Source organism: Malaclemys terrapin, chromosome 6 (genome assembly GCF_027887155.1).
Source record: "Malaclemys terrapin pileata isolate rMalTer1 chromosome 6, rMalTer1.hap1, whole genome shotgun sequence".
In the NCBI taxonomy this organism is placed as follows: Eukaryota; Metazoa; Chordata; order Testudines; family Emydidae; genus Malaclemys; species Malaclemys terrapin.
Window position 1 is genome coordinate 93473110 of NC_071510.1, and position 26727 is coordinate 93499836.

General features: G+C 39.7%; 1 protein-coding gene across 1 annotated transcript in view; it reads left to right on the plus strand.

Moving 5' to 3' along the window:
• The window catches only part of ADAMTS6 (ADAM metallopeptidase with thrombospondin type 1 motif 6), a 310431-nt gene extending 287920 nt beyond the window's left edge, over positions 1-22511 (plus strand). The window contains exons 23-25 of the mRNA XM_054031218.1: positions 1549-1725; positions 6936-7092; positions 19329-22511. Of these exons, the coding sequence (XP_053887193.1) occupies positions 1549-1725; positions 6936-7092; positions 19329-19438 (444 nt within the window). The 3' untranslated portion in view covers positions 19439-22511. The remainder of the gene's footprint in view (positions 1-1548; positions 1726-6935; positions 7093-19328) is intronic.
• The last annotated feature ends 4216 nt before the right edge of the window (positions 22512-26727 follow it).

Sequence of the window (26727 nt, forward strand, 5' to 3'; positions counted from 1 at the left end):
GACATGTTAAAGCGCTGCCGCGGCAGCGCTTTAGCGTTGCCAGTGTAGACTAGCCCATACTCTTTTTGTTGAATTCTAGTGATGCCTTTGGTTTTTGGTCATTCAGTATTATTGTAGGCAACTTAAGTTGTTATTTCCTTATTTCACTTTCATTGCTGGGACAAAGTGTAGTTCATCTTATTTAGTGGAATTTCGGCTGTGTCTCCATAGGAAATTTTCTTTCTGAAGGATGTTTTTGTCTCTTGTTCCCAGTAGCTACAACAGATAGGGGCTTACATCTTTTCCCTCTGGTGTTTGCCATATGCTGCGTTGTTTGGATGTAGAATTCCTGTGTTGTTTCACCCGTGAATTTTGCTCTGAGTTCCCACATACTATGGTAGTACGTATTGCAGCTGCTTATACCAGAAAGGGAATTCAAATATTGTGACAGATTTAGGTTATTCTATGTACAGGCCCTGTGTACCATCAGAAACTGATTCCCATCTAAATATCTTACTGGTGAATTTGCAGGAAAGAGATGCACATGCAATTATGCAATTCTGAAGCAATTCTGAAACTGCTTCTCTGTCAAAATCTCCTACTTGAATGATGGAGGCAAACAGGTACCAGGAACTTCACTGGGTGGAATTTTGAAGTTATTCTGTCTTCTTTTGTCTCTTTCCCCTTGGTACCTGTTTCCCTATCTTCTTCCCAGTTTGCTGCTCTGCTAGGGTTAGTAACGGGTAATGGAGAGTAGCAAAATAAGGGAGGAGCAAGGGGAGATAGAATAATGAGAAGGAAGAGAAATGAGCATGGAGGACTTCAGACCTGCCTCCATTCAAGTTCCTGCTTCATTACCTCGTTGCTATCAAAGCCAGCAAAGCAGCTAAACACCAAAGGAAAAAGGAGGGGCAGTATCTGGGGGAAGAGAGGGTAACAACTTGAAGAAAGGGAGGAAAGTTCCTACCTTGGTCCAAGAATCTCATTTCTACACATCCCACTAATGCACTCACCTTTACATATGTTGAAAATTTTCTTGTGCTGTATTCTAGTATGTCACCCTCCATCCTCTGTATTTTATTAGTCTATATGGGATGTAGAGAGAGGCTTTCACTGGTTCTGCTGAGAGTTGTGTGCTAGTGGATTCCACATTAATCTCTGAAATGCATTCGGATTTATTTTCTGAGTACTGATATACTTGGTATACTTCGCTTACACACTGAAAATTAGGAATGTGTTGCAGTACAATAAGGTAAATGATAGGAAGGAAAATATGTTAGAAAATGGTGATGAAGAAAATCAATCACCAACCATCTCATTTATAAAGACTTCAGTATCTGTGAAGATTTTCAGTGTCCATCACTGTAGCATTCTGAGTGCAAATCTCATTTATACTTTATGTGGGTCTCATCCCTACTATGGATAGACAGGGGACATCTTGGATCTTGTGGAAATTGTGATCATAGTTTGGTATAAGCGTACCTGAATATATACTTTCTTAAGAATATTTCTGAAATATTTATTGTCTTTTCAAATTGTAACTATAAATTTGTTTGCATATTTTTCCAGTGCACTCCAAAATGTGGTCCAGGATTCAAACATCGGATTGTTCTGTGCAAAAGCAGTGACCTTTCAAAAACATTTCCAGCTGCACAATGCCAAGAGGAAAGCAAGCCTCCAGTCCGCATCCGCTGTAGCTTAGGCCGATGCCCCCCTCCTCGCTGGGTTACTGGAGACTGGGGACAGGTAAAATAACAGACCATATAACCATCTGCTACCTTTTCTTGCTATTAATATCCATCAGCATTTTCTAAAAAGGAAGATATTTTGTTCTTGGAAATGAGCGAGGGATGCCTCAGGTGACATCCTCTTTTGTCTCAGACTGGAATGTTACACAGGGTGATAGTGCCCACAGCTAGGTACCTTCTGATATCTGTCTGTTGGTTTATATAAAATGAGTAACTAATCTCAGTCCAATTCCTAATGGACAAGTGTTGGTGGGGAAAAATAATCCCAACTCTGTAATTAGCACTGATTTTCACACCTGTTCATATTCCTACAGAAGAAGTAAAAAAAATTGAATGGGAGTAGAGATTCAACTAGTGCTTATAGGAGAGGCAACATGGTCTACTAGCTAGGAAACCTTTGTTCCAGTCCCACTTCTGTCACTGCCTTCTTGTGAGACCTTGGACAAGTCATTTAAATTATCATTGCCTCAGTTTCCCCATGTTAAAAATATGTACCTACTGTTATGATGTTATTGGAGAATTTTGATTAAAAAGTCCTATTGACATGCAAAGTATTATTTATTGTTATTGTTACTCTTTAATTACTAGAGATGGTTCTTCCAGACAAGGTTTCAGCCATGTTTGGTGGAGGTGGCAGTGTGGTGAAACTTGTGCTGCTTCTGCCTGTGCTATATCTCTTCTATGGGTCAAGGATATCATATATAGTTTCCAAACAGAAGCAATAAGGTTCATGCCAGAGAAAATTCATGGCAATATTTTGACAGATTCCTAAAAAGACACCATCTGCTAGTTTCAGGTTTATAAATATCCACAAGCTCACAGTTCAGGATTCTGCATGCCAGTTCCCACCAGTGCGATACATGAAAAATGTTTATTGACATAATCCCTGGAGAAATATACATATACATGTAGGATCCCATATATGAAGTGAGCTATTAAAACTAATATGAATAGAAATGTTTTTCTCATTTTTTTCTTGTTCTATTTAAAACATTTAAAAATATTCTCCTGTCGTTTTGTGACCTTCAAAATACCTGCATGTGTTAGTGCTTGTAAGCCAGAATGTGAAACAGACTAGAAACAAAAATGATACTGGCCACAGTGAACTAATTTAACAGTAAAACTTTACTAATAATTTTTTATCCCAATTAACCAGAGCTGGTGAATGTTAAAGCAGTTAGAAATTTGAAATTCAGTGAGCATTACAATGAGTGTTGTGTAGTGACTAGAGCATGAAATAGGGAATTAGAACTTCTGAGTTTAAATCTGAATTTCCCACTAGTTGACTATGGGAAGGTATGCATTATCTCTTTTCCTCTGCGCTTCAGTTTACTCACATGTAAAAAGGCTAGCGAGTGTTTTGGGGTGTACAGCAATGTTGCAAGGCATAATTTAATAAATAGTTTAAAAGTACATTGAATTCCTTAGTTGAAAGGTACAATAGAAGTAGTATTATTACACCAAAATTACTAGGTTGACTTACATTGACAATAGGTGTACAAATGCAGCATTAATTGACTTCTATGGATTTTGAAAAACATGTTAAATCTTATATACAGAGACATGCTTACCTATAGCATAGGACTGTGGTTTGAGTTGTTATAGCATAGGCAGAACAGTTCAGGCAATGAATGTACCTTGGTTATGCTATATATAGAGCTACATGCTCTCTCTTTGATTAAGATTTAGCAATTTAAAGTATGATTTATGGCTTGTTATTAAGTAAGAGCTTGATCCTTGAAACTGTAGTTCCATCAGTAGTTTACTCTTCATGTGAGCTGTTCCACTGAATTCAGTTGGAGTACTCAGGGAACAGCAGTTGGCCATATTGGCCCTAAGTAATAGATTAAGGATCTATCTTATGCTGACATGCATGTTATCAGTGCAGATGCATATTTCTCTTAAATTGATGTAAATCAGTTAAGCCATTGTTTAGTTATAGAGCAGCAAAACATGTTTTGGAATGGCCAAAGCATTTCCATTTGAAAAGAACTATTGGTTACACCTCCCCCCACGCTAAAATGCATGGAATCAACTCAGTTATAACAACAGTTACTCATGCAAATGATACACCTCTTGTTCCAGGGCTTCTGTGAGAAATAGTGCAGAGCCTGTATGCTACTCTGTGCCTATTTGGAAGAAACCCCTTGTTGGGATATATGCGGGTGGGAGTCCTTATTGCTGAGATGAATACTTCTGCCCTGATCAGTAGTTCCCGTGGTGCCCCATATTACTGTTTAAAAGAATAGTCTAAAACAACAGCTATTGTTAGAATAACATCACATAGGAGACATAAACTCAAAGGTTTCTGTCCATCATTAAATCCTTGAAGGGACACTGTCAGCTACTATTTATTTGTTTTTATTAATTGCTCTGCACTTTCCATTAATTATGCTCTAGTGGAAGTTTGAAAATAAAACGTGCATTTTATTTACTGAAAAGACCTAAAGAATGGGAACAGAGGATTCTGGGAACTCTTTATTGTGTTCACTTAGCAGTGTCCAGCTATTCTGCCTTACATGGGAAGGGTATTGGTAGGTTGTGAAGTGAGCAAGGCTAAAGCTTCTGTACGTCTGGGGAATCAGTGAGAAAAGGAAACTCCAGCTGTATGCATGCATGGAGTATGAGTCCTTTTTCCCTCTGGCAGCATGGCTACTTCAATCAGGGCTGGCCTTATGGAAAATAGCACCCTGGACGAACTTGCATTTTGGTGCCCCTGGCCCCCGTGGGCATGGTATGCCCCCCTATAGCTCCTTGCCCCCATGGGCTCCCCACCCTCCCTTCATCCCTAGCCCCTGCACTGTGCCCTCTTCACCCCAACCCTGGACTCCCCTCCTGTGTCCCAATCCCTGCACCCCCTTCATTCTTACCCCCTGAACCTCCCTCATGTTCCCCTAACCTCTGCACTGTGCCCTCTTCACGCCAAAGCCTGCCCCTTCCTGTGCCCCAACCCCTGTGCCTCTAACACCTGCACTGTGCCCTCTTCACTCCAATCCCTGCCCCGCTCCTGTGCCCCTAACCTCTGCATCCTCCTCCTGCACCCACATGGTAAAACTGACCTGGATGCAGTGATGGAGCAGCTGGCATTGCTGCTCACTCCCCTCCCTGGACTGGTGCTCCTCTGCCCCACACACCCTTAGGGGGCTGTGAGGTGGCGAGGAGCAAGGAGCGAGGTCAGGGCTCCCTGCGTCCAGGTCACTGTCCCCACCTGGGCTGCATAAGGAGAGGGTAGGAGAGCGGCAGCAGCTCCTAATCCTCGCCACAGGTGGGGAAAGTGACCTGGATGCAGAGAGTCCTGGTGTGTGCGTTGGGGGGACTGTGTGAGGGAGACTGTGTGTGAGAGAGAGGGAGTGTGTGTGTGTGTTGGGAGTGCGTGTGTGTGTGTGTGTGTGACAGTGTGTGTTGTACTGAGGAGAGTGTGTGTGTGTGTGCCAGAGGGTTTGTCTACACTGGCACTTCGTCTGCAAAACTTTTGTCATTCAGGGGGTATTAAAAAAACACACACACACACACACACACACCCGAATGATAAAATTTTTACTGATGAAAAGTGCCGGTGTGAACAGTGCTTTGTCGGCGGGAGCACTCTCCTGCCGACAAAGCCGCTGCCGCTCATGGGGGGTGGAAGTTTTTTGTCAGCAGGAGAGCTCTCTCCTGCCAACAAACAGCAGCTACACTGTGCGAATTAGCGGCAGGGCTGTAGCGTCACAACTGTGTCGCTAAAAGCCTCGTAGTGTAGCCATTGCCTGAGTGTATGAGTGCACTGTCTCTTTAAGAAAACACTCAGGGTCAGGCGCCTAAAGGCTTGTTCAGACACAAGCAGCTGCCAGCAGCTCTGGACCCAGAGAGACAGCAGCACACACAGATTCCCCCTGTCCTGTCACCCCAGGTCAGTGGAGATTGGGTACACAGCGGGAGAGGGACACCCCGACATCAGCTCCCACACACACACACAGCAGACAGGAGGATGCTCCTAGTCTGGACTGGAGAGGGGACAGGAACAGTGGTGGATTTACACGGCAGTGGCACAGGGGGGAGGAGGGGCACCCCTGCTCCAGAGGAGTCACCTGGCTCGGCTTTTCATCCAAATGCCCCCTTGCAGCTCGGGTCCCTCGCCCCAGCTCCAGATGCTGCTGCTCCGCCTGCCTGCCTGCCGCCTCTGCCAGCCCAGCTGGCTCTTGGCAGGTCAGGTAGCAATCAGGCAAACCCTGCGCATGACGCCCCCTTTGGTGGGCCCGCCCGTCCACCCTCAGAGCCAGCCCTGACTTCAATCATGCTTCCACTGTATGGCCTCACCACATTTGTGCCCTATTTCTGCCCTTTAAAAAGAGGGTGAGATATATCACTGCATTTTATCTACGGTATATTATTTTGCCCATTTTATTTTTATTTATTCACTATGCTTCACAGAAGCGGGCAACATAAAGGCTATTGGTTTTATGCAGGGATTGGAAAATTCTGTTGTCTCTTACTTTCTCTGAGATGGTTTAGCACATTGTTTTGAAATATTGATGAATACCTCAATATTTCTATCCCCAATGACAGAGGTCTCCCAAGGAAACTAGCAGGGAGATTCAAATTCTTGTTCCCTTTATATTTTTTTCTGTGATCTGAGGTAAAAGAGTAACTACATTCAGAGATGATGTCTTAGGGCTTGTTTATATGAGCACTTAACTTGCAGCAAGCTTCTTATTAGCCTGCTGCACAGTAAATATTCCCTAGAGTGCTTTAATCCACCCCGTTTTGAAATGGTAGTGCAAGGTAGATTTACACCACAGCTTGCTGTGAAGTGTTTGTATGGACAAGCCATTAATGTTGTTAAAGACAAAAACCTAAGGTAGGGTAAAATAGAATTCTCAAACTCAGCTCTGGGTTGATTCAGGGAACTAGTATTGCATTGTTCTTCATCTCCTTTGTAAGCCAGATGCTTGGATATACTGTTAGAAATGCAAAATCCTAAACTGTTTATGAGTGCCCTTTGCTGTATTAGCCAAAGGAGGTGCTGAGAAATGCTGTATATGCTATCCTTGCCCAATGTTTTTTCTAACCACTACATGTCCATAGAATAATCTATTCTGGAACACATGTCCTCAGTGGCTTTATTTTTTCCATTTTATGTCTATGCCATCCCTGTTCACTCTTCTGCTATCTTGTTTATATTTTAAAATTTGACCAGACTTGTTATCCTGATTTCTCTCTTTTCCTTAGTGTTCTGCACAATGTGGTCTGGGACAACAGATGCGAACAGTGCAGTGTCTCTCATATACTGGACAAGCATCCAGTGAGTGTCTAGAAACTGTTCGACCTCCATCAATGCAACAGTGTGAAAGCAAATGTGACAGTACTCCCATTTCCAACACGGAAGGTGAGTTTGCCTTCTTAATGTATTTCATCCCTGAAAAGAGTAGAGCTGAATGACTAATATTCATGAATTATGTATTTAATGATTTTTGTCCAATCAATCATTGAATGATTTATCTACAAATATTTTTTTCATTAGTCAGCCAGTTCTAATTTGGAGACCACTGTGCAAATACAAATATCATACAGCAGTCATCATTAAAAAGACAACATTTACCAGCAGTTACCATTGATATATCACACTCTTTTTTCTCTCGGTGTGTGGAAGAACTGAGATGCTGCAGCTACCACCACGTGTCAACTGTTGGTTTAATGAAAACCATGGCACTTACATTGCAGTTTTAGCAAGACATTTCTACTCTTTATGATCCCATATGACCACCACAGTGCACTGGCCTTGGCCCATTTTACTTTTTAATGCATTTTCTATGTATTTTTCCTATTATGTTTGGTAACATTTGCTTTCGAGGGCAAACTCTTTGGGGCAGAGACTATGGGTGAAAGTCCCGGCCCTAGTAAATTCCATGAGAGTTTTGCCATTGACTTTGCAATACATCACCAAAACATTAATGGTTTTATAATAATGTCTCTACTGATTTTAAAACAGTTAGACAAACTTATACATAAAATAAATTCTGAATAACAACACAAAACAAACACACACTTTATAAAAACAATGTCCTGGACTGCTACACCACCTCATTCCCGCAATTCATACTTAGCAATATCATGGATGAATTAATAATATACACATTTTGCTCCATAAATGTTTCAGTCTCTCTTGATATATGTACTAGTGGGATCTTCTATTACATACAGAAACTTCATATGTTCGAGGAACCATCAAGGTTTCTTGTGTATGTAAGATATCAATGAAAGCATTAGCAAAACTGATGATTGTTCTGGTAGCCTGAGAGACTAGTGGTAGAATTTTGTAACCACCTACCTCTTGCAATAAGATATTTGAGATTTTAAACAGTCAGTCCCAGAATACATAGCAAGGCAGAAAGAGTGGAAAGTGTACTCCTTATCCATCGAATGCCACTCACCCAATAACATTAACCAAGTGGTGACGCCATACGAGAAAAAATGAAAATATCTAGTGGGTCTTTAAAAATAGGTTTAATGTAACCTGGGACCACATGGCATCACTATGGGTCAGAGCTAAGATTGCATGCATTCCTTAATTGTGTTTCCATACATTCACCTGTTTGCTGTTCTTTTTTGTTAACTTTAACCGTGCATTTCCTTTGTTTATAATGCTTGTTTTGGCATATTTACATGGCTATAGTGATTTTTACCCTAATTTGGTCATATGTACTCTCAACCTTAACTTCATTTTAACATATTAGCTTAGTGGTTTGAGCATTCGCCTGCTAAACCCAGGGTTGTGAGTTTAATCCTTGAGGGGGCCACTTAGGGATCTGGGGCAAAATCAGTACTTGGTCCTGCTAGTGAAGGCAGGGGGCTGGACTTGATGACCTTTCAGGGTCCCTTCCAGTTCTATGAGATAGGTATATCTCCATATATATATATATATAATATTTTTTGTCTGGGAATGGGCAGGGCTGGTAGCACCACCTATTATTAAGGTTACCCAACACTTTTCCCTATAAGACCATGATTTCAGTTGCTTATAATTGTGCCAAACTTCAACAGATTGGGCTAAAATTTTGCATCCTGGGTTTCTTCCTCAGGCTGAATTGTTTTTGAAATTTTCAGCCAAAGCAGTTCAGCCATTTACGAGAATGAGGCTAGGGGACAATACATTGTTTAGTCCATGGAAATAAAATATTTGAAAAGTACTACCACTCCCATGCTTTGAAGTAGGGACTTGAAATTTGGCAGGGGGGTAGCCTTTTATGTCAGGGATGTTCCTGTTGTAGTTATGATGAAAATCTGCTCAAATTCACCAAATCATAAAATGTTGAAAAATTGTTGTTTGCACTTGCTCAATAGAAACATCTTTGATTTTAGCCGCTAAATTTCCCGAAGAGTCCATCAGCCTGAGACTGAGCAGAACTTTCCATTTAATTAAAGCTCTGGGCTACAGCAGGTTGTTTCAGGTTTGAATCCAGGCACCTGAACTGAGAGCAGGGTGCCTGTCTTTCTTATGCATTCAGTGGCCACCCTACTGGTCCCAGGAAGTGTGGAGGAGGAGGATGCTAGATTCAAATGCAGAGGAGATGATAATTAGACCTAGGGGTGGGGCAGGAGTGTACATTGGGACTGGACCAGAGACGGGGGCAAAAGTTTGGAGTGAAAGCTGGTGGGTAAGAAGAGGGAAACTTTATAAAGTCAGTGGTTTGAGCATTGGCCTGCTAAACCCAGGATTGTGAGTTCAATCCTTGAGGGGGCCAGTTAGGGATCTGGGGCAAAAATCTGTCTGGGGATTAGACAGATTTGAGCAGGGGGTTGGACTAGATGACCTCCTGAGGTCCCTTCCAACCCTGATATTCTATGATTCTATGAAAAACCTAGAAAATAACACACCAAAAATATGTGAAAGGAACGTTATTAAGGTTGCAAAGTCAAGTATTTGAAAGTTCAGAAATGCCAGAATCTTGTAATTGACGACTATCTCATAATCCATATGCACAAGGGACTGAATTAAGATTGCATGTCCAACCTTAATTTTGGCATTTCCTAACTTCTGAGAGCTTGACTTTGCAACCTTAATAATTGTCTTTTAACATCATTTTTATGTGTAATATGAAATACAACATAAAATATTGTTTACTGGTGTTTTCTGACTGAATTGAATGGTTAGAAATCTATTGTCCTATTAGAGTTTACCATCATAATATTATCCTGTATTCTACCTTTTAATTCAGAAGGCACAAATTTAGACTTGAGTCTTTCCTGTTTTGGATTTGGTTCAACTACACCTCTACCTCGATATAACGCTGTCCTCGGGAGCCAAAAAATCTTACCGCGTTATAGGTGAAACCGCGTTATATTGAACTTGCTTTGATCCACCAGAGTGCCCCCCCGGAGCACTGCTTTACCGCGTTATATCCGAATTCGTGTTATATCGGGTTGCGTTATATCGAGGTAGCAGTGTATATAACTGCAACAGTGCTTGTATTTACCCTAATACTTGCATAAAGATACAAGATTGCTAATAGCTGCTATATCAGATCACATTGGCTCCATAAGCTGCAAAATTAACATGAAAACGAGTCAGATGGAGATTTCAATGAGATAAGTGAAGCAATGTAGTGTGAGGGTTAGATGGGCATTCTATTCCATCTTTTAGAACTTCTGATTTCAAACGAAAGCTTCTAATCTCATGTTGTTGATTGAAAGTACACCTCTACCTTGATATAATGCTGTCCTCGGGAGCCAAAAAATCTTACCGCGTTATAGGTGAAACTGCATTATATCGAACTTGCTTTGATCCGTCGGAGTGCGCAGCCCCGCCCTCTCGGAGCACTGCTTTACCGCGTTATATCAGAATTCGTGTTATATCGGGTCGCGTTATATCGGGGTAGAGGTGTATCTTCATAACAGACTTTCCCTTTGTAAACATGATATTTTTAATTCCAATTCAGATAATATTACACCTGTTATTCTTGGCTGTCTATTATCAATGAAGACAGCAGTATAAAATAAATCCTGCACTTTTACAGATCAAGAGCTAACTATTAATTTGCTACAAAGAAGTTGTCTTTTGTCCATAGAAAGCAATGTAAAAAAGTCTTTATTAATGGGTATGACTTATTCCCTACTTATCACCTCTTAATTTACAGACAAAAAGGTCATGCTGTTTAGTAACACAGTGATTGCAGAGAAAATATCATGTTCTAGGAACAATAAAGAAGAGGAAAGGATGGGATAAGTTCTTCTAATGAAGACAGTTGTTCTTTCTAATTTTTATCTTAAGTAACAATTTTAAAAGTTACATTGCCACTAAGGGACACATTTCTGCCCTTGGCTCACAATGAAGATATTCATTGGAGGTTGGTGACATATGAAAGTAGTTAGGGAAGATTGATAAAGATGCTGTTAGAGCCAATTTATATTACCTAGTATAGATCATAATGTATATTGGTTCCAACAAGGGTGAGCAATGCCTACTGTACCTTCTATTGAAGTTACTAGAAAACATACATCTTTGAGCACAATTTGGCCCTAAATTATGAAACATTAAAGATCCAAAATTTCAAAAATAGGAAACTAGATTTTGACTGCAAAACAACTGTTTTCTCTCTCAATTTATCAGGAGTTTATTACAAATAACTCTGTATGTATAAGCATCTGATATCTATAGTTAAAAACTGAATATATGCATGTAGACTGTATTGTCTCAGAATAATGTGTACATAACATACATTTTCTGTGTATCCCTCTTGGCCTTAAACAAATTCCTCTTAAATATAACAGGAGCTGAAGTTTCTTGAATTAATAGATGAAGTGGCCCCTGTCTATTTAGTCTACATGGCCAAATTGCTTGTATTATAATGTCACCCTTGAAGTAAATGATCAGGCAAAGTCTTTTAACATGCTGGTGGTGACAGAAAGCTTTTAGGATTTCAAGAAGATACTAATCCTAAAGATCATAACTAATCGCAGGCTTTTATTTCATGAAATCTTTTCTTCTCATAAAGATCAACCACTTTCCATTCATCTCAAAATAGACTGAGCTAAGCAGACAATTCCAGCTGCTCTTAGTGAGACTACTTAAAATTTATTTTAAAATTATATTATTTAGTTTCTAAACAAGCAAAAAATTGAGCTTGGGTTATATATTTGGTACAAAACTAAATTCAAAGTGAATGTTAGTCCACATAACCAGAATGGAACCAGATGGCTAAAATGTAAAATTCAAAAGCTTGTAGAGGAGTTTTTAAACTAAGGGCTGGGGGAAAGCTGACAAGTGCAGAGGAGTACCAGGTTCAGACAGACAGACATATCCTGTAGGGGATGATTTATTAAAGGGGATACTCTATATCCTAGTAAAGAGGAGAAGACAGAAATTGATAAATTAGAGGTAGGAACTGAAGAGAAATAATCAAACAAAAAGAGTCCCATTCAGTTTACATCACATGAAAGCAGACAGCTAAATACTGACAATTTTTATAATTTATAATTTTACAAATGCTAGAAGTCTAAGTACTAAGACAGGTGAACTTGTCTGCCTGGTATTAAATGAGGATATTGAAATAATAGGCATAGTAGAAACTTGATGGAACGATGATAATCAATGGGACACAGTAATAGCAGGGTACAAAATATATAACAAAGTATAAAGAAGAACAGGAGTACTTGTGGCACCTTAGAGACTAACAAATTTATTAGAGCATAAGCTTTCGTGGACTACAGCCCACTTCTTCGGATGCATATAGAATGGAACATATAATGAGGAGATATATATACACACATACAGAGAGCATAAACAGGTGGGAGTTGTCTTACCAACTCTGAGAGGCCAATTAATTAAGAGAGAAAAAAAAAAAAAAACTTTTGAAGTGATAATCAAGCTAGCCGAGTACAGACAGTGTGATAAGAAGTGTGAGAGTACTTACAAGGGGAGATAGTCAACGTTTGTAATGGCTCAGCCATTCCCAGTCCTTATTCAAACCGGAGTTGATTGTGTCTAGTTTGCATATCAATTCTAGCTCTGTAGTCTCTCTTTGGAGTCTGTTTTTGAAGTTTTTCTGTTGTAATATAGCCACCCGCAGGTCTGTCACTGAATGACCAGACAGGTTAAAGTGTTCTCCCACTGGTTTTTGAGTATTTTGATTCCTGATGTCAGATTTGTGTCCATTAATTCTTTTGCGTAGAGACTGTCCGGTTTGGCCAATGTACATGGCAGAGGGGCATTGCTGGCACATGATGGCATAGATCACATTGGTAGATGTGCAGGTGAACGAGCCCCTGATGGTATGGCTGATGTGATTAGGTCCTATGATGATGTCACTTGAATAGATATGTGGACAGAGTTGGCATCGGGGTTTGTTACAAGGATAGGTTCAAAAACTTCAAAAACAGACTCCAAAGAGAGACTACAGAGCTAGAATTGATATGCAAACTAGACACAATCAACTCCGGTTTGAATAAGGACTGGGAATGGCTGAGCCATTACAAACGTTGACTATCTCCCCTTGTAAGTACTCTCACACTTCTTATCACACTGTCTGTACTCGGCTAGCTTGATTATCACTTCAAAAGTTTTTTTTGTTTTGTTTTGTTTTTTTCTCTCTTAATTAATTGGCCTCTCAGAGTTGGTAAGACAACTCCCACCTGTTTATGCTCTCTGTATGTGTGTATATATATCTCCTCATTATATGTTCCATTCTATATGCATCTGAAGAAGTGGGCTGTAGTCCACGAAAGCTTATGCTCTAATAAATTTGTTAGTCTCTAAGGTGCCACAAGTACTCCTGTTCTTCTTTTTGCGGATACAGACTAACACGGCTGTTACTCTGAAACATAACAAAGTATGTTGTTCTGGTAGGGGAATGGCACTGTATGTGAAAGAAAGCAAAGAGTCAAATATAGTAAAAATGTGAATAAATCAAACAATACCATAGAATCTCTATGGATAGAAATTCCATGCTTGAATAATAAGAGCGTAGCAGTAGGAATATACTACCGATCACCTGACCACCACGTCTCTCTAATGTTCTGGGGCCGACATGGCTACAACTACACTGCATAAAGGATGGTGAGAGTGATTGTGAAATGCTCAGGGCGATTAGGGGGGCTACAAAAACAGAAAACCCAGTAATAATGGGGGATTTCAACTATCCCCGTAGTGAATGGGTACATGTCATCTCAGGAATGGTTGCAGAGTTAAAATTTCTAGACACTATTAATGACTGCTTTTTGAAGCACGTAGTCCTGGAACCTATAAAGGGAGTGACAATTCTTGATTTAGTCCTAGGTGGACACAGGATCTGGTCCAAGCAGTGACTATAGCTGAACCACTTGATAATAGAAACCATACTGTTATCAAATTTAAAATACTTGCAGGAGGAAAATTACCAAAGAAATTTACCATAGTAGCATTTAATCTCAAAAAGGGGGACTACACAACAGTGAGGAAGGTAGTTAAATAGAAATTAAAAGGAACTGTCACAAGAGTGAAATGCCTGTAAGCCACATAGAAACTCTGTAAAAACGCCATAAGAGAGCCTCAGAGAAAATGTATACCCCAAAGAAAAAAAGAAAAAAAATCAGAGGAGTAAAATTTTCCACCAGGGCTAAACAACAGAGTAAAAGAGGCAGTTAGAGGCAAAAAGAAATCGTTCAAAAACTGGAAGTCAGATCCTACTGAGGAAAATAGAAAGGAGCATAAACTCTGGCAAGTCCAATGTAAAAGTATCATTTGGAAAGCTGAAAAAGAATTTGAAGAGCAACTAGCAAAAATACACAAAAACTAACAGCAAACATTTTTAAGTACATCAGGAGCAGGAAGCCTACCTAACAATCAGTGGGGCTACTGGATGTTGGAGGTACTAAAGAAGCTCAGAAGGAAGACAAAGCTGTCATGGAGAATCTAAATTAATTCTTTGTATTGGTCTTCACTGCAGAGGATGCAAGGGAGATTGCCACATCTGAGCCAGTCTTTTTAGATGACAGATCTGAGGAACTGTCCCAGATTGAGGTTTCAGTAGAGGTGGTTTTGGAACAAATTGAAAAACTGTAATAAGTCATCAAAACCAGGTGGTATTCAACCAAGAGTTCTGAAGGAACTTTAATATGAAATTGTAGAACTACTAATTATTATATGTAGCCTATTGCTTAAATCAGTCTCTGCACCAGATGACTGGAGAATAGCTAATGTAATGAAATTTATAAAAAAGGGCTCCAGAGGAGATACTGGCAATTACAGGCAGGTAAACCTAATTTTTGAGGGTGTCAACAAGCATGTGGACAAGAGAGATCCAGTTGTTATAGTGTAATTAAACTTTCAAAAAGTCTTTGACATGTTTCAGCACCAAAGGCTCTTAAAGAAGCTAAGCCATCATGGGATAAGAGCAGGCCCAGCTCCAGGCACCAGCGAAGAAAGCAGGTGCTTGGGGTGGCCAATGGAAAGGGGTGGCACGTCCAGGTCTTTGGGGGCAATTCAATGGCGGGTCCCTTAGTGCCTCTCGGAGCGAAGGACCTGCCACCGAAGAATGAAGCGGTGCGGTAGAGCTGCCGCCGAAGTGCCGCCAATGGTGGCTTTATCTTTTTTTCCCCCCACTTCGCCGCTTGGGGCGGCAAAAAAGCTGGAGCCGGCTCTGTATAAGAGGGAAGTTGCTCTCATGGATCACTAACTGGTTAAAAGATAGGAAACAAAGGGTAAGAATAACTGGTCAGTTTTCACAATGGAGAGAGGTAAATAGCAAGGTCTCCCAAGGATGTGTACTGGGATCAGTGTTGTTCAACATATTCATAAATGATATGAAAAAGGGTAAACAGTGAGGTGGCAAGGTTTGCAGATGATACAAAATTACTCAAGATAGCGAAGTCCAAAGCTGAGTGTGAAAAGTTACAAAGGGATCTCACAAAACTGGGTGACTGGGCAACAAAACAGCAGATGAATTGTCATGTTGATAAGTGTAAAGTAATGCACATTAGAAAACATAATCCCAAGTATACATACAAAAAGCTGTTACCACTCAAGAAAGAGATCTTGGAGGCATTGAAAACATCCACTCAGTATTCAGTGGCAGTCAAAAAAGCTAACAATGTTAGGAACCACTAGGAAAGGATTAGACAGAAAATATCAATATGCCATTATATAATTCCATGGAACACCTACATCTTGAATACTGTATGCAGTCCTGATCAACCCATCTCAGAAAAGATAAGTGTCATCAGTTGTTGGCTGTGTATCTGTTCTTTCTGCGTGCTGCACTGGTTCTGGCCAGATAGCCCACACAGCAGGCTCCAATTGAACTGCCCAATAACCACAGACCCATTAGTAGCAAAGGCACTAGGTCAGGTTTATTGTTGACGAAGCACAGTCCTGGTATCCCGTAGACTCTACAGAACCACTAACACATGTATGCCTATAAAAATGGATGCAGCTCATCAATGGTGGAATTTTCCACTGCCCCTAAGCTGGCCAAAGACACTCCTTTTGAGACTCCATTTTATACACCAATACAAACAAGATATGTATTGCCCCTCTGATGGGGTTAGTTGCCACCCATTACGTTGTACATGTTGGTTCAATCAAATCATCTCTATCCATCACACTATCATCCTGACCTTATCTTTAAAAGAGGTCAACATGTTCCTGTTGTCTTTGGGGAATGTGTTTGTACCAACTTGGTATTGGGGTGTTCTGGTACCATCCTTCTGGAATGTGTTTACACAAGTGTCCTGTGCCTACCACTTCTCAGGAATGTGTGTGTTTTTGCAATACCAGCCCTATTTTTGCCAGATTCTGTGAGCCTGCTCACAGCCTGTCTCTTGCTAACTTTGCTTTATATTAGCAAGGCTTTATACCTGCCTCTGGAGATTTCCATTACTTGCATCTGAAGAAGTGAGGTTCTTACCCACGAAAGCTTATGCTCCCAATACTTCTGTTAGTCTTAAAGGTGCCACAGGACCCTCTGTTGCCTATTAGCAAGGCTTGATCACTACTTTTGTTCAGGCCTCACATCGAGCCTCTGATACAAGGGCTTATGTCTCAGGCACTCTCTCTCTACCACAATTAAAATTGGAAAAAGTTCAGAGAAGGGCAACAAAAATGATTAGGGGTATGGAACATCTTCCATATGAGGAGAGATTAAAAACACTGGGACTAGAGACAACTAAGAGGGGCTATGATGGAGGTCTATAAAATCATGACTGGTGTGAAGAAAATGAAATAGGAAGTGTTATTTATCCCTTCATATAGTTTAAAAATCAGGGGTCACACAATGAAATTAATAAGCAGCAGGTTTAAAACAAACATAAGGAAGTACTTCTTCACATAATATACAGGCAACCTGTGGAATTTGTTGCCAGGGGAATGTTGTGAAGAGCAAAAAGTGTAACTGGGTTCAAAAAATAATTAGCTAAGTTAATGGAGGATAGGTCCCGGAATGGCTATTAGCAAAGATGGTCAGGGATGCAGTGCCAAGCTCCAGGTGTTCCTAAACCTCTGCTTGCCAGAAGCTGGAACTGGGCAATAGGATGAATCACTCAAAATTCCCGTTGCGTTCATTCTCTCTGAAGCATCTGGCACTGGCCAATGTCAGAAGATAGGACACTGAGCTAGATGGACCACTGGTCTGACTCAACCTGACCATTCTTATGTTCTATTTGGTGTGTTTGTATCTGGCAGCCTGTGTCACAGTCATCTTGATAAAGTTCAGAGCCATTTTTGTCTGGGAAAGTGTAACTAGCAGTACATGAAAGAGCAGAGTCAAAATTGTAAGGTTATGAGAATGAGAAAAAGAAAGCAATAATACTTCTTGTCACATTTAAATCTGCTTGATCTCTTTGTTTCTGCAAGCCCTTCATTGGAGAGTTAGAGCATAGTAGGCCAGGTTTTGACAAATTGTCATTGATAAGGATAACATTATATTTGCTGTTAGAAGTGAATTACTGACAGAATATACCATGACATTTGAAATATTATTCAGAATGATTTTATTTTCTAAGTACACATGGCAGCTGAATCCAGACTTCCAAGGTCACCTAAAACTCTACCTGAATGCTATTTTGTCCTCTTTTATGCAGTTTCAGATTTCTTTATAGTTTATGTGGTGCATCTTTGCAGTCTCAGTAGCTGAAGAATTTTGTATATATTGCTGCTGTGTAACACTTAATCTCATGGTATATTCTGAGCTGGTCACAGAGTTCAGGAAAGGAGGGGTTAATATTTGTGGTTTACTGGTGATTAAGTAACAGTGGGTTCTGTGGATATTGTTCCCACAAGGAATAAGAATGGCTCTGTTAAACCACTTCCCTATAACTACAATCCCATACAGAAGAGGCTATTTCATCATTCACATATCTATTTCAAAACTGTTTTTTAAAACAATAGCTGTGAGAAGCTTCCAAAGTACTGTGTCCACCATCATCCAAATAGCCACTGAACTAGGCTCGTATGTGTCCATAGAGAGGGTAAAGCAAAGAAAGGTGGAATGGAGATTCTGGAAATATTATGAAGCCTTGGGACAAATTCTACTTGGTTAAAATGCATGCAACCCCACACTGAATCATTAAATCCGAGAAATGTAGGTTTGGAAGGGTCCTCGAGAAGTCATCAAGTCCAGCCCCATGCTCTTGAGGCAGGACCATGTAAACCTAGACCATTCCTGACAGGTGCTTGTCCAATCTGTTCTTAAAAACTTCTAATGAGGGGGATTCCACTAACTCCAATAAAGGAGGCGAGGCATTTTGCCAAAGACCAGAGAAACATTTATCTTTCCACAGTTTGTACATCACTCTGGGGCTTAGGCATCTGGATGCCTAGAGTGATGCAGCAGTGTGCATGTGCAGAGGCAGAAACGTAGGCGGGGAAACATAGGGAACTTTTACTGCAGAAATGTAGGTGCCAAGCGAGTCCAGGTACCTACAGGTTTCAGTCACAGCTGACCAGGATTTTGTGAATACCAGTGGGGCCTGATTCTGGGATTTAAGCATCTAAAGTGGCAGTTAGGCATCTAACTCCTTTTGTGAATGTAGACCTAAGTAAGAAAAAGCCCTTATATGGCTGTGAGTTACAGGTGTAGAAATGGCTTGTCTCCCTGCAGAATATAAAGTGTTGATGCAGAAGAACAAAACCTACAGTAAAACTCACAATGCCATGCTGTGCTGTACAGTCAGTGAACTCACACTGCTAATACCTTTACTAATACTGTTCATTTTCCCAATCGCTGCTAGCAGTAATGCATGTTCTACTTCAGGGAATCTTATAAATGCACAAACATGGTACCAAACAATGCAACCCAGGCTAGATTTTGGATAACTTTTCATTGATGAATAAAATAACTTCTGAGAAAGAAGCTATAAAAATATAAGAACGACTCATATTTCTAAGCTTTCTAATGTGATCACTTATCCCAACAAATGGTGATTCTTTCAACACAAAGTGGGCATACTTATAAACGTCTGAGAGAGAAGACCTGCAAATATTTTATTTACTTTTTAAAATATACTGTATCGGCTAAACTGTACTAGAAAGAACATTTACACAGAGGGAAGGTGGATAGACAAAGCAGAAGCATGCTAAATCTCAATAGCTTTCCTTTCGTACCTTTTAATTTGTCTGTCTAATCTGTTCCCTTTTATGCCCTCAATCATCAGAGTGCAAAGATGTGAACAAAGTGGCTTATTGCCCACTGGTGCTGAAGTTCAAGTTCTGCAGCCGAGCATACTTCAGACAGATGTGCTGTAAGACCTGCCAAGGACACTGACCCACAGAAAGCAAGAGAGAGTGCCTTGTTATATCATTGTGGAAATGTGTCCATCGAAGAGAGCCACACAGCGGAATGGGATTGAGGTCCTTGCAAATACATTACCCTGTGGAAAACGTAACCACTGGTCAGCCCCAGCTGACAGGATTTCAATATTATTTTAACTTCTGTGAAGTGGGATTTATTCATCCAAAGTGCTGGACACAGTATAAGGAGGGCATGCCAAATTGGAAAGATCCACACAACACATATAGAATAGCTTACTGTGGAACATTTGTGTTCTTTTGACTAAATCCAATAGTCTGTTTACCTCCTTGGACCATTAAAGTAATTTTTATTATGGACTTAGCAATGACACTGAATCCATTTATATTTAAAACTGTTTAAAATGTAGCTGTTATGACTTGGTCTACTATGGAAGTAAAGAAGAATCAAACAATCTTAAGTCATAGCTTAAAATGTTAACTATTTTATCTCATTACACAGCATCACAATTTAAATTATAAAATGGCTTGGAAATGTTATTTAAGGAGCAATTATAAATCTGAAGTAAAGAAAATTATATTTTTTCCTTCATTCCACCTAATTCCCTTAGGAGTAATTCATATTTGCTGAACACTGCTGTGAGCCATATATTAAGTTAAACTAAACAAAACAACCATGAGGAACTTAGTTTTAAGAGGTGCAACAGTTATTGCAGGTGTGCATGAAATACAAGTGTGCTGATAAATCTGTGCTACAGATATATAGCCATTTTGCCATTGTACAAGTGAATCTGAGATGTCCACTAAAAGGGAAAAACATTTCAATACCATGGAGAAGCCAGATTTCAATAGTGGTGAAGACCATAGTGCTGCATACTTCACTACTAGTGTATAGGCTTACATTTTATGACTCCAATTCACTATTGTTTACATCACTAGCCACAGAGAGGCATCTAGTCGTGTTTTACATGTTACTCCCTACTCACGATCACCAAGAAGTTCTAGTGCAAAAGATAAATGTACTGTGTAATAGTAAGGCAGTCTCTCTGCAAACTTTGCTGACAATTACAGTGGGTTCCAGATGTTCCCTTCTTTGATACAATAGAAGGGCATTTATTTATGAGAGTGTGTTTTAATGCACAGATTTGGAGACCGTAACAGAGTGGGCAAGGATTACAACCAAAGAATAAAAGAGTTATGGGGACTTTCTGGTCATATTATCATAATCTTAATACTCACTGAATACTTTTTTAGTTAATACTCTGAGTTGCATTTAAATGTGAAACCAAACTACTTGGACAAGTCAGATCCAGAATTTAGAATAGTCCTCTTCCCCTTCCCCTCTTGATACAAGGTTCAACAAGGAGATAAGGAAAGTGGGTACTTGTTTATATTAATATATTGTACTTGAACATTTGCAGTTTGCAGCAGGTACTTGATGAATGTGCTTTTGTGACCAACTATGTCTCCTTTGTTGTAGTGCAATTAAAATTATGTGAACAACACATTGTGTTAACACTAAAAATCAAATGGCACTTTTAAAAAAAAAAGTACTCTTTCAATGAAACAAGTAAGTTCAATAAATCACATGAAATCTAAATGTCAGTGTATTTAACAAATAATAATAAGCCAAATGTGTTGCACACTATTTACTAATGTGAATTAACAAGGAAAAATAGATATTCTTAACAGGATTCTTGTACTATGAAACATGTTGACAATCTATATGTGGCATTTTATGTAGCCCACTTATTCAGAACCATCAAACTCCTGTCATCTGCTACCTCTTGACAGTGTTTTTCACTTCCTTACACATGTGACCAGTGCAATTCATTTCCAGTAAGCATGACTTTACTCACATACGGCCATCTGCTGCTCTCAGTCCCCGTGTTCACAACTCCTATTGTCACTGATTCTCAATAAATAAATAAAAAAAATAAAAACTGGGAGTTGCATATATGGATCAAGGACAGGGTATAGCCCTTAGTTAATGAGTGAATGACCTTTCTACATCTATTGAGAGAATAACTTGGTGCTAGCATGCGTTGACTAAGTCAAAAATATGATAAAAGGGAAAGGTGTTGCTGTGGCATTCTCTAAGCAAGCAGCTTCTTTGTATCAGGATCTGGTTTTCTCCAGGGCATAATTGTGTTTATTAGCTAATGTGTCTGTTCGACTAACAAGAAAGTTTTTTTTTTTTTTTTAAGTATTCAAAATGAACTTTTTTTTTTTTTACCTCACTTAGGACATTAAAGTTGCAAGGAGTGTTTCCACAGACACATTTTGCTCTCTCACTGGTGCTAGAGGACTAGGGAGTCCAATGTTTACTCTGCAACTTAAAACAGCACTGAGGTTGGAAATTTAAGGAACTCCCTGGAGCAACATTGATTTGCATTGTTAAAGGGAACAAAACCCAGAATGTATTTGAATTTACAAACTAAACCACACTTCTGACTAAGACCTGAAAATAAAACCTAATTGAAAGGAAAAAAAATCATTGGTTTCCCCAGCACAGTTCATTGCTGCTGCTACACTGTAGCCACCTATGTAAGCTAAGCTAAATAATGTTATATTCTTAAGTAGTGACAATAGGACTATTTGTTTAGGCTGTATAAATATTACAGGCCTAGAATTAAATAGTAGAGTACTAAATACACAGAGCAATCTGGTGCAGTACTTCCATTCAGCAATATCACCAACTGAAGCAGATCAAACTAAAAGGAAAAAAATTCTATAAATAAAACCCTTCAAAGTGTATACACCCAGAAATAATCCATTTCATTAGGAACTTTGTTAATGGAGTGAATGTCACATAGATATCCTTAATAATACAGACTGAAGATATCTTTGTATTATTGTGATTAGTTGCTTATTATTTTATACTCAGTATTAATGTGGTACACTGTTACTTTATTATTATTTTTTGCTTTTGTAAATTATATTCTAATTTATTGTCATATTTCCTAACACATGTTCTACATGCATTCTCCTGCTTGTAATGAAAACAAAAGTATTGTAACACTTGATGCAGTGAAATTCCACACCAGGCACAGATTTGTTTTTAACATAGTTAATTTAGTAAAATAAAACTGCAGCTTTTAAAAATGGCGTCCATGGTAAAGTTGTCTGTTCCCTGACATATAGATGCTAGAATTCCACAAGCACGCATATTTCCTTCCTCCATCAAATACACTTAAAACTGTATAGGATGTTTTCTTTCCTATTCATAGATAAGACATCTATATGTTGTCTCAGAAATCTGTCCCTGACTGCAGCAATATTTGTCATATATGAGAATAACAATAAAGACAGAAACTGTGAAAGACTAAATCATCTATATTATCAGGAAAATATTTTAGTTAAGCAATAAATATTAAAAGAGATCAAATCAGGAAAGGAATTAATGGGCAGCAGAACAACCTGCACCTAGTCAGTAATAAAATGTCTCTGGCATTGTGCTTTTAGCCATGACTTTTTTGGATTTCAGAAATGAGGCCATATCAGAAGATTTAATATGCATGTATCCTAGAATTATCACAAAATCTAACTTCTGGTTTAGTGAAAATAATTGATCTACTGCTATTACCAAGATGTCAACGAAAATATAGAAAACTTTAAAGATTTTAAACCAGTCACTTAATCATTTTGCTTACTCTGATGTGATTTTTTTTTCGTATTTCTTGACTTCTCTCCAGTAATGAGAACCCCAGAACTGTATGCTGTAATCTAGAAGTACTGATAGTCTCACCCAGGGACTATGAAGAAGTCCTGTTGCCTACCAGCTCAGAAATGAAAGATGGAATAAACCTTGTCAATCATACAGTCTAATAATACCTCTCTTTCTGCAATCCAAAATCATGTTGACTTCTCCCCCACCCTTTCACACTGCAAATTCTTACCTGATATGCTGCCCGCTATTGTTCATTTTCTAATATTACTTCTTTCCTAAAAATTACTTGTGTTTTGGATTACTATTTCACAAAAATGACAACAGCCTGCACAAACTGAATCTTATGCTCTAATGCTTCTTCTTTTCTCCCTCTGCTGATTCCCTCACTTCCAAATCTGTAGTCCACTGAACCCCTTTGAATCTTCTTTAGTGAGCCTTTCCAGTTCCTACTACTGAATGTTCCTCTGAGAGTCTCCACAATCCTTCTCCAATTCATATATTGGTGCATATATTTGATAATGGGCTCTTCAATCTAGCAGAGAAAAGTATAACATGGTCAAATGGCTGGAAGTTGTAATTCAGATTGTAAATAAGATGTACATTTTTAACTGTGAGGGTAATTAACCATTGGAACAATTTACCAAGGGTCTTGGTGGATTCTCCGTTACTGGCCATTTTTAAATCAAGATTAGATGGTTTTCTAAAATATATGGTCTAGGAATTATTTTGGGGGAAATTCCCAGGCTTATATTATACAGGAGATCAGACTAGATGATCACAGTGGATCTTTCTGGCCTTGAGATCTATGAATCCATTAATTCTTCTTTGAGAGATTGCATATGTCCATGCCACTGTAAGTGTTTGTGTGCTACAGCTCACAGTTGTTGGACTTTAGTAGTACCCATCGGGGCAGCACAAGTGCCCTCTGAAGCCACCCCCGATTCCCATCAGTTAGTTCCAACTGCCCATGATGGTTGTTGGAGCTCCCTGTCCTTGCTTCTGCAAGTCTGTAGTCAAAACCTATAAATGGTACCCTCGTATAGTTAGTATAATTTAGTAGTTAGTTACTTGTTTAGTTAAAAAATGTTGTTTTGTGTGGATCTGGGTACCCAGTCTGGGTGCCAGCACTGGTACCGGAGATATGCCTTGCTCTCCAGGTCTCAAGCCCTGCAATACTGTGGTAAGGGAATGCCTAATAGTCACCCTCACTCCAGCTGCTTTAAAGGTTTGGGGGAGGCTCACGTGAGCAACAAATGTGGCATTTGTAGGATCTATGAGCCCTGCTCTAAAAAAGCCAGGACAGATAGATTGAAATATCTGCTGCTGGAATCAGTGCTATGTTCTCCACCTGAGCCATCTATATCAGTCTGGGTATGAAGAACTTTGGCATCAGTCAGTAGCACAACTCTAGTGCTACTGGTACTGAGAGGCAAATAAGCATAGCCTGTACTGAAAAAGAGGCATCAGAAATCAGACTCAGTACCAGGATTGTCCAAAAAAACCAAACCAAAACAAAACAAACCCAAGAGGGTGAGCTCTTCTAAACTAAAGACTCAGGAAGGTGTTCAAAGAGGAAGCACACTTCTAAACACGGGAGTTAGTTGACTCCAGAACCCAATATGGGGCTGTCAGGACCGACTGCAGAAGTACATTTGTTGGCATCACCTGCCACCCCAGTACCATAGGGTGTCTTCCCGGTACAGTCTACTCCTGAGGCGTATCAGGATGCAAGAGAGTTGTTAAACTTCTCGGTGTCACCATCATCAGCAGTTCAAGAGATTTGCCCAAGGTACTGTCTTAAGTGCCTTCACCTCTGCACTGGGAGTTCCATCTGATTCAGTCATCAGGATACTGATTAAGGCGATACTGTCTAGGGGAAAGCCACAAATGAGCTCCCCTTTCTTCAGAGTCTAAACTTTCTTCACTAGTACTCATAGATTCATGGACTTTAAGGTCCGAAGGGACCATCGTAATCATCTAGTCTGACCTCCTGCACATTGCAGGCAACAGAACCTCACCCATTCCTGAAATAGACCCCTAACCTCTGGCTGAATTACTGAAGTCCTCAAATCAAGACCTTGCATACCAATGTGGTCAAAGTAACAGGCCTGTAGCTTCCTGGATCACTTTTTTCCCCTTTCTTAAAAATAGGAACTATATTAGCAATTCTCCAGTCATAGTGTACGACCTGTGAGTTTACAGATTCATTAAAAATCCTTGACATTGGGCTTGCTATTTCATGTGCCAATTCCTTTAATATTCTAGGATGGAGATTATCCGGGCCCCCTGATTTAGTCCCATTAAGCTGTTTGAGTTTCACTTCCCCCTCCATATCCTCATTGCCATTAGCTACCCTGCCACTACCCCTAAGCTCTTCATTAGTTTCATTAAATACTGAGGCAAAGTATTTGTTTAGGTGTTGGGCCATGCCTAGATAATACTTAATCTCCACCCCATCCTTGTTTTCTTCTTATTTATATGACTATAATTATCTTTGCAAGGTCCAACTCTGTTTGGCTTTTGGCAGTTCTCACTTTATTCCTACACTTTCTGACTTTCAAGAGGTAGCGTTCTTTGCTGATTCTTTCCCATCTTCCATTCTTTGTAGGCTTTCTGCTTTCTCTTAATCACCTGGTTTAGATGCTTGCTCATCCCCCCCCTTGCTTGGAATGCAGGCTTCTGATAGTTTCTGCAACTTTGACTTAAGGTAATTCCAAGCCTCTTCCACATGCAAATCCGTGAGTTCTTCAGTCCAGTCCACTTCCCTAACTAATTCCCTTAATATTTTAAAGTTAGCTCTTTTGAAATCAAGGATCTTTGCTGCAGATCTATTTTTGTTTATCCTTCCATTTAGTTTAAACTGAATTAGCTCATGATCACTCGAACCAAGGTTGTCCCCTACAACCATTTCTTCTAGGAGGTCCTCACTACTCACCAAAACCAAATCTAAAATGGCATCCCCTCTTGTTGGTTCAGCAACTACTTGGTGAAGGAATCCATAAGCTATCGCATCCAGGAAAATCTGAGCCCTATTATTATTACTAGCACTTGTCCTCCAGTCTATATCTGGGAAGTTAAATCACACAATTTCCAGTAGTATTTATTTATTTCATTAAAAACTTTAAAGAAGTCTCTATCTATATCCAAATCGGATCCTGGTGGTCTGTAACACACCTCAAGCACTGTAGCTTTCTTCCCCAAAGTGATTTTGGCCCAAACAGACTCTGTCTTAACCATTCCATTACTTCTAATTTCTTTACAGTCTACCTCATCATTAATATACAATGCTACTCAACCACCTTTGCCTTTATTTCTGTCTTTCCTGAACAGCACATACCCTTCAATACCTGTACTCCAGTCATGACTACTATTCCACCATGTTTCTGTTATCCCTACAATATCTGATTTAACTTCCCACACCAGTAGTTCTAGTTCCTCCATTTTGTTACCCAGGCTCCTTGCACTGGTGTACAAACATCTTAACTGTTGCTGCTAGGCTTCACCCATATTCCTTGCCTGATTGGGTACAGTTATTCCACTGCCAGTATCACCTTTCTGACTGATATCAGCACTGTCCTTCCTCTTAATGTCCATTCTCCTACTCACTGCTGTTCCTTTCTCCATTGCTGTATCCA